Raw genomic sequence first — 9,276 nt, 5'->3', positions numbered from 1 at the left:
TGGAATACTTTTCATCACTAGAATGATTATCTTTGTCAACAAAGTCAGTTCTACCATCGAAGGTGAAGTGCAGATTCTTGGAGACAGACCCTCCTCACTCCTTGACCACATAGTCCACTCAGCATCTGCACACGACCCCCAGCGCAGCGACCTATCCCCATTCCCCACCCAGTTCTCCCCACTTGCCCAGTTCTAGGCGGCCTCCTCAGATGCGTGTGACCACATTGAGAACTAAGCTAAGCATTTTGAAGGTATTCTTGTTATGGCAACACTTCCACCAATGGTGACTATGATGGACAGTGATGGGTAGTGGCAGTGATGGCAGCAAGGGTGGTCCAGAGGATGGATGGCAGCTACTGCTGAGGCAACCACAAACAAGCTGAGGCAATGGCAGCTGCGGCAACAGGTAGTAGCCACTGAAGTGACTGACCACAATGTGGCCACCACTGACATGACCCAGGAAGTGGCAGAGAACTAAAACTCTAGGCTCCAGGCCTCGCTGGTGTAGCTCAGTTGGTTGGAATGTCATCCTATAAACCAAAAAGTACTGGGTTCGATTTCTACTCAGGGTACATGCCTATGGTGCAGGTTCAGGCTCCGGTCAGAGGACTTACAAGGCAAAAGGCAACTGATCAACATTTCTCTAAATGATGTCTCTCACTCCCTTCCCCTCTAAAATTAATAAGCATGTCCTCGAGGGAGGATAAAAAGGAAAAAACAACTCCAGTAGCTTCAACAACTTTGGGTGACTGGTGGGGGTTAGTGTATAAACAGCCTCATCCCTTGAGCGGGAAGAACGTGTTCTCAACTGTCCCCAGAGAATAATCCTGTTACCCACGGGGTACTGCTTGACCACATGACCCTGGGGTACTGCTTCTCTTGCCCTGTGTCACTGCCCACTGCCCTCTAATGCAGACTGGGAGCATCTCTCAAAACCATGGCCCGAGCCTGTTTCTGGGAGAACCCGGGCGGAGACAGTGCACCAGGAACCAAGGATTATGACTGAAACACAGGTTGCACATTCACAAAACTGACGGTGTACCCAGCCATAAAGTTAGCAACATGTTAAAAAAAAAAACTGAAATCACAAAACATGTTCCCATCCCAAACGCAAAAAAGCAAGATGACTAGAAAAATTCCCATGTTTAGAAATTAAGAAATACAATTTTAAACTGAATCTGAGATAAGCGGAAAAAAAGCAAAACAGAAAGCCACACTCCTTGGGAACTGTAAGTGCAGGGGTTAGAAAAGAAAAAGACTGAAAACCAGTACACTAAATATTCGTGTAAAAAACATTCGTGTAAAAAAACATTCGAAAAATTAAATCAGAAATAAAGGTAATAATAAAAAAGAGAATAAAGTTAAAAACAAATGTACAAAGGAAACATTAACAAAGCCCAAAAACAGGTTCTGTGAAAAGGTTAATAAAATTGATAAAGCCCTGTCAAGATTGCTGAAGAAAAAAGGAAGAGGGTGCAGATAACCAACATCAGAAAGGAAAAGAGGCGCTGTCCCAACAAGCCAAGGTGGCCGACCCAGTCTCTGGTCACGGCACATACAGGAAGCAGCCAGGCCCTGGCTGGGCGGCTCAGCTGGTTAGAGCATCACCCTGATGCATTAGTCTTGTGGGTTTAACCCCTGGTCCGGGCACATATAAGAATCAACCAACAAATGTATACATAAATGGAACAACAAATTGATGTTTCTCTCTTCCTCGCTCTCTGAAACAACAAATCAGTATTTCCCCCCTCTCTCTAAAATCATTAAACAAAACTGAAAAGGAAAAGGGGGCTTTCACTAGATTCTATAAACCTTAAAAAAATAATTATGATACTCAAGAAATTTATGGCAATCTGAAAATTCATATCATGTGAAAAACTCTTAGAAATAGCTTACCAACACACAGGAATAGGAACTACTAAGTTTCACAGTAGTTTAAACATGGACAAAAATCCTTTGCAGCTAAATGCCATCAAGAGGTGCCAGCCCCTCCACCCGACCCCCTCGCCTGGGGTGGCCTCAGGACTTGCTTTGACAAACAGTGTGGTGGTTTTAAGGCTTCCATTTTGCGCCCCCAAGGTCACTGCAGAGGGAGCGGATCTAGCCTAGTGGAGGGGATTCTGAAACGTAGTCTCAGTCTCGTTTGTCACCACACTTCTGAGTTACATGGAGCAGAGCGCCCTCAGGAAAACTAAGGTTGGCCGAAACACGCACAGAGACTGGAGGACTAGGTCCACAGCCTGAGGAAGCTGGAGCTAGGCACAGAAGCCACCAGGTCCCCACAGCCCTGCAGGGACCACCAGTAGGACTCCTACCTTAGCTCCTACACCAACTGCAAGCTCTCTTTGTCATGAAGGTCAAACCCCCAGGGCAGACTCCAGCTCATTTCTTCCAAGCCAGGGCACAACCTCAGCTTCCAAATGGCCAGTCTGATGAGCACTGGCCAATCACTTCCAATTTCTGGAAGTCTGGAGTCACCTCCACGGGGAGACTCATCTAAATGGGTGACTCTGGGCATGCTGAGCTCAGCACTCTGGGATCCCTCTCCTGCAGACCTACCCTCTAGGACCTGTGGCAGCCTGTGACCACCAGCTGTGCCCAGGGAACCTGACACCCTGTGGAGACAAGAAGCCCCTGCAGCAGCCGCTGTGCAGGTCCACTTGGCACTGCCTTCTGCGTGTTGAGTGCTGCTCACCAACTCCCTCTGCTCAGGGCTCTTCTAACGGCAGTGGCCACTCGACCACACGGCGCGGGCAGAAGTGCTCGATGGCCGGCACCCACGAAAACAGCCCTCCGTGCGGATGCGGAGCTGCCCCTTGGACAGTAACTGAGGGGTGTACTGCGCAGTCTCCCAGAGGTCCCCAGTGGGACTTAGCTCCAGCTGCCCAATCTATCGCTCCCCTGGCTCTCAACTCAGGAAGGAGATGTGTGTTATTTATGCCCTCTTCAGTAAACACTTGGCAAGTGCTGGCATGGCAGGGAGGAAAGACCTGTCCCCGTGTCCATGCAGCAGGGGACAAGAATGGCTGTAGCAGTTAGCAAGGGAAAGGGGTGACCTTGGCCCTAGAGACTGGCCCTTCCTTGTCACACTTGGTGACAGAGGACTGGTGTTTCTGCCCAGCCAGCTCTCCAGGGCCCACAAGTGTTGAAGGCAGGAATCCAAGCCTGGTGTACACAGTCTTTATTTATTGTGAGTCCTAATGTCCACAGACTAGGTCCACGTTCAAGGCCCTCAGGACAGTAACTGATTACTCTTCAGGGCTGGGGGCATTCAGTGGCCAGTCACCCCTGTCCAGTTTTCATATGGTCCAGAGTCCTCAGGAGGCAGGAAGTGGCTGTGCCTGTGGGAGAAAACCACATCATCACGTGCCAGCCTCTCTTCCTGCCCGGCCCGGGGGCCACCACGGGGAGGCTGCCCTTGCAGAGCCCACGAACACGGGTCACAGTGAACTGTCCGTGGGAGCAGGGAGGGCAGCCTTGCTGCAGGTACTGAACACCTGCCGTGCGCCTGGCACTGCTGCAGGCAGTGGGGACCGAGCGTGGGATGTGACAGGCACGAATCCTTGACTCTAGCGGGAGACTGACAACGAATGAACAAAAACATTTCAACTGACAATATCTACAAAGAAAGCAAAGTCAGGGCAGAGAGGCGAGTGTGGGGGGACAGCAGTGACACTTTAAATTGGTGGCTACACGAACATGAGGTGTTCTAACGGCATGTGTTACGAGATGGGGACATGTTGGTTGCTTGTCCCACGAAGGGAGAAACAACTGGTCCTAGAATGGGAAGGTGAGGTCTTTACTATTCAGATGCTCAAACAACTTCAAAGAAACATCACCAACATATGACTAAGAAACTAGCCTGAACAGTATGTGATCATTACTGAATGTTACCTGAGAAGAATTAAAAGTCCTTCCTGCTAGTAGCTATTGGGGCTTGAATCTTTCACTAATCCCTGCCTCATAAAAACACCTGTCCCCAGGTCCTGGGGACAGGCTTCCGTCCCGCCTTTAGCAAGAACTCCTCTAAAACAGGTGATGGGAGGAGGGCTGTGGTTACAAAGCAGTGCCATGTAAGACCTATGAGGGAGCTCAAGGACTGTGGGACCGCCTCGGGTATGGGCCACTGGGGGAGGTTTTCTGAGAGGTGACATCTAAGCTAGAGTAGGAATCAGCCAGCAGGACTAGGGGGCATCCAAGCAGAAGAAAACAGCTGGATAAAAGTCTGGCAGCAGGACAGACATGGGCTCCAGTAAGTGCCCATTTCCTGGGGCTGGAACACACGGCTTAAGATGGGGGATGAAGGCCCAGAGGCAGCACCGAGTTGAGACCTGCCTGTGGGAAGGTTTTTAAGTACAGCAAAACAGTCAAACTTCCTCGGAACACCTGGGGACCATCACAGCGAATGAATGGTTTGGAAGGAATAAGAGGAGCACAGAGACCCAAGAGAATGCCTCTCTCCTGGGAGCAAGAAGGGAAGACAGGGCTGCAGGGACAGAGATGGGCAGAGAAGAGAGTGTCAGTGGGGCTAGTGAAGAGGTGACCTTTGCCTTTGGAGCTCACAGTCCTGTAACAACTAAATCAGGGTTTCTCAACTTTTTTTCAATATTGCCCGCCCCCCAAGGAGTACTTTTGGACATTTATTTTAAACTGCGCCCATCCATGAAATTCTAATACCATAAACATACTACATCTGCATACTACATCTGTTTATATACCATATACATTATAAGGAAACCTTTGAACTTATCCTAATGCCCTGCCAGGGTCAAACCGCAACCCAGGTATATGCCCTGACAGCAACCGAAACCAACCTTTCGCTGTATGGGACGATGCTCCAACCAACTGAGCCACCCAACCAAGGCTAGCTGTTAGTTCTTAAGTGCTCTCCTGCTCCCTAAAAATTCAGGGAGGCCAGGGGGGCAGTAGGATAGATATCCTGGGAGGCATGCGGCTGGCCTAAAGCAGGGGCAGTGAATGAGGCAAGAAGTGACAGTGTTGTGGATTCTGGATGCACATCAAGGTCTGTGTTGGGAGGGTAGGGCTGAGGGTGACACCAGGTCTTTACCTGCACAGTCGCGGATGGGCTTGGAGGCTGCACCTGCTCAGCGCACTGCAAGAAGCTGCGCATGTGCTCCGCACAGTTGCCCACAGCTGCCTCATTCTGCCGTAGACACTGCTCGAAGGCCTCAAAGGGCTCCGCGCAGGCCTGGCGGATCTGACGGATGACTGGGCTGCAGGGAGGGTACCTCAGGCGTCTAGGTTTCCGCTGTACTGCCTGTTCCACCCTTCCCTCCCCCACTTGCGTGGCCTGCCCCAGATCTGCCCACCTCCAACACCCCTGAAATGTCCCTGGCACTGTCTGCCCCCACGCTCCCACTGCTCACCCAATAACCCCTCCCCCACACTATCCCCAAACTGCCAACCTCGCGATAGCCACCTCTCCACTCTCCAAGCTGCTTACCCCCACACTGCCTGCCTCCCTGCCCTGTCCCACACTCACTGGTTGGAGGTACATCGAGCTATGTTCATCTTGAGGTGGTGACAGTCCCGCTGCCAGGACTCAGGCTTAGCAGCCACACATTGGCCGTATTGGTCCAGTTCCCGGCCGCAGTAGCGGGCAGTGACCTCCAAGGCCGCCTGCCTGTAGGACATGCGGGTAAAGGGTTCTGAGCTGGGTCTGGGTAGGGGTGGAGGGGACTCTGGGGTGAGTCCCCTGGTCTGGTGGGTCCAGGAACAAGGCCCGCGGGTGCCGGTCTGTGGAGCGGGCCGGGGGCTTCAGGGTAGGTGGTGGGAGCCCTTAATCAGGTCTGGTTACTCTAAGGCAGGCTTGGGGTCCTAGCAGAGGGTCCTGTAGCCCAGTCATTTCCTCACGGGACTTTACAAGTGGGACCTGGAAGGGCCTGGGAGCCACAGGTGGATGTCGGAGCCTGGAGTCCAGGTAAAGCTCTTAGAACAGGGGCACTGGAGGCCCTGATGGGACACAGGGTCCTCGGGGCACTATCTAGAAGCGCTGGATGAGGCTGGGGCCCGGATATGTCTGGAGGATCCTATATACAAGTGAGCTCTTGGGACCGGTTCTGGAGGGAACCACAGGGCCAGCGTCTGGAACGAATCTGTGGGCCTGTTGCGGGGCTGTGGGGTCCTGGGCAGATAAGAAAGGCTCAAGCAAAAAGGTGGGGTGACCCGGGGTGGGGTGGTGGAAAGTAACACTTCAAGGCCGGGGTTGGGGTCCTGCGGGCCGCGTGGGTGTAACAGTGAACTTCAAAGTCTTGGGTTCCGATGAGGGGGCGGGGCCTAGACACGTGGTTATTGGGTAAGGGAGCTGAGTCTGGAGGTCAGAGCTCCTAGTAACAGAGGCCAACCCTCCTCCCAGGTCCCGGTCACGGACAAGATGTGCGCAGCAAGCGCGACAGGTACTCCCGCTAGCTACTCACATATCGAGATGCGTGCGGGGGAATCAGTGGGGAAAGAGCGAGAGCCCAGCCTTTTCCGGTGTCAGGTTGTCAGGTAAGCCCTCCGGCCTTTTTTTCCGGTAGCACAGCAGCCCAGCTGCCCTACTTGCTTTCAGCACTAACCCACCCTGGAGGCTCTCTGACTCTACTTCCGCCCAGACCTGCAATGGCAGCTCCCTGCTAATCACTACCGGTCCCAGCCGCAGCAACGGCAGTGCTGCTTGCCCATTGGCCACAGCCTTTTCTTTTCCGGCTTTGCCTCGGTGGCCCCCGGACTCCACCGGAAGTAAATACTGGGCGGCACGGCATTTTTTCCGCAGCAAGGCAACCTGCTGCTCAGCCCTGCGGGTGGCTGTGGTGCATGGACCACAGCCACACACGATCCCAGACACCCGACTGGAGCCTAGCTGCCCACCCCTCCACAACTTGCGTTCTGGCTTGGCGTGAGAGAGGCAAGCACACCACTAATGATTCTCTTTCTCCCTTCCCTTCGAAAAACAAATAAAATCTTAACAAAACCACACACAATGAGACATCACTATACACCTATCAGAACAGCTAAAATAAAGCACAGGAGAACCATCAAGTGCTGGTTAGCATGTCGAAGAAATGATCATTCACTGCTGGTGGGAATGTAAAATGGTTCAGCCACTTTGGAAAACAGTTTGGCAGTTTCTTCCAAAACAACACACCACTATCACATGACCTGGCAATTTCATTCTTAGACATTTGTCCCAGAGAAACAAAAATGTGCGTTCACACAGAAACTGCATGAGTGTTCAGAGCAGCTTTATTTGTAACCACCAAAAACTGGAAACAACCAAAATGTGTTCTAACAGGTAACCGGTGGAACATCACCAAGGAGGACTACCCAGCAGCAAAAAGGAATGAATATGTACTACACAACGGGCTTCAGTGCAGCTCAAGGCAATCAGGTGGAGAGGAAGGCCAATCTCAAAAAGGCACAACTATGATTCTATTTATATAATATTCTTGAACTAAAACTAGACATGAGAGAGAGATTCTTGGTTGCCAGGGATTAAAGGTGGATTTGCAGTGGGGACGGCTGTAAGCGAAGAGCACAAGGCAGAGCCCGTGGAGACAGAGCACCTCTGCCTTGACCACGGTGGTCACATCCAACTGCACTAAAGTGAGCAGAACTATACACACACGCGCAAATGAGTGCGTGTGAAACTGGTGAAAAGGGGCCAAGTTCTGTAAATTGTCTCAGTGTCAGTCTCACAGTTGTGACTATAATTTAAAACAAAAGCTAGAGTGCGGGCCTGTGAACCGGAGGATCGTGGTTCAATTTCCAGTCAGGGCACATGCCTGGGTTGCAGGCCATTTCCCAGCAGGAGAGCAGGAGAACCAACCACGCATTGATATCTCTCCCTCCTTCCCTTCCTCTCTAAAGATAAATTTAAAGAATAAATACGTTAAATAAAAGCTAGAAAAATTTTTTTTTGTTTTTGCCATTTTTGGTGCTGCTAAAAAAAATCTGAAGAAAATTGAACAGATTTCAGCTGAGGGATTGTAAGGCAGACTGGAATGGGGTGAAAAAACCTAGTTGGGATTCTACTAACAAAGGGAGGTGTCAGCTAAAACATCAAGGTCTTTTTCTTCATTTTTTTTCAAATTCCATGAAGCAAAACCAGGATATACCTTGAATGGATATTTCTCAGTGTAGTCCTATCTGCCCCATAATTGGTGACAGACACCTATAGCCAGACTCAGAAAATAATCATCCTAGGAAAAGTTTAACTTATGTAACATCTTATACTTAGCCCAAGTATACAAAGCTATCTACTGCCAACACTTTATAACAGCCACGAATGGAACAGCCCAAATAAATACCCATCAACAGAGTACAGAACAATGAAATACAAAGTGATGCACACACAGAAGGGAAAAACAGCCACTGGGTTTTAGAGACATTGTATGAAAAAGTAATGTGAAATATCTCAACATTTTTAATATTTACTACATGCTGAAATGACATTCTGGCTACATTACATTTAATAAAATACAGTATTAATGGTATTTGTTATGGAAACAACCTAAATACCCATCAAGATGTAAATGGATTAAAAAATGTGCTATATGCACACAATGGGTAATTCAGCCTTAAAAAGGTCACAGTGCCACCTGCAGAACTTGGATGAACTTATAGAGAACACTATGCTGAGTGAAACGAGCCAGTCAACCGAAGGATGAAGACTGCATGAACTCGCCTCTGTGAGGTGTCTGAAATAGTCCAACTCGCATAAACAGTAGAACAGGGGTTACGAGTGGCTGGCCAGAGCCAGAGGCGGGGAATTGCTGTTCAGTGGGTAGGAAGCACTGATACAAGGCGCTGTGTAATGATGCCGCACTGGTTCACCTAACAGTTCCTAAAAAGGGCAGATGTCAGGTTTAGTGTTCACAAATAATGAAAGCTAGAAAACATGAAATAATATATAAAAACAAATCAAAAAGAATTCAAAGGGGCACAAGAAGTTTTTGGAGGTGATGTTTATTACCCCAACTGGTGAACTGAATACACAAAAGATGTGCAGTGTTTGGTACAATTACACTTCAATAAAGCTGTTAAAAGATATTTCTACCTTTCCTCTTTAATGTAAAAACACTGGAAAACCACAAAGCCATGCATGGCTTACACCATGTTTGCACTCTCAATCTCTTTGAGGGACAGTGAGTGACAATCACTGCCTGTGAAAGCACCACAGTAAGAAGCTGGGGTTAGAAACTACCCCCCCAGTCGTACATCCCACTTATCGGTGTGGAAATTCTGAACAAATACAATGAAAATCAACCTTATTGT

The 9,276-nt window shown here is 49.7% G+C and overlaps 1 protein-coding gene across 1 annotated transcript; it reads right to left on the bottom strand.

Moving 5' to 3' along the window:
- Positions 1–3,164: 3,164 nt before the first annotated feature.
- CHCHD5 (coiled-coil-helix-coiled-coil-helix domain containing 5) lies at positions 3,165–6,616 on the bottom strand. The gene is made up of 4 exons (XM_037136207.2): positions 6,438–6,616; positions 5,504–5,644; positions 5,069–5,234; positions 3,165–3,341 (listed from the first exon to the last, which is right to left on the bottom strand). Coding segments are annotated over exons 1-4 (333 nt in total). The 5' UTR covers positions 6,440–6,616; the 3' UTR covers positions 3,165–3,317.
- Positions 6,617–9,276: the final 2,660 nt, after the last annotated feature.

The sequence above is a fragment of the Artibeus jamaicensis genome, unplaced genomic scaffold (assembly GCF_021234435.1).
Source record: "Artibeus jamaicensis isolate MK-2021 breed Jamaican fruit bat unplaced genomic scaffold, CSHL_Jam_final contig_384, whole genome shotgun sequence".
NCBI classification, from domain to species: Eukaryota; Metazoa; Chordata; class Mammalia; order Chiroptera; family Phyllostomidae; genus Artibeus; species Artibeus jamaicensis.
The sequence above is the reverse complement of the archived record's forward strand: the minus strand, read 5'-3'. Positions and strand labels throughout refer to the sequence as shown.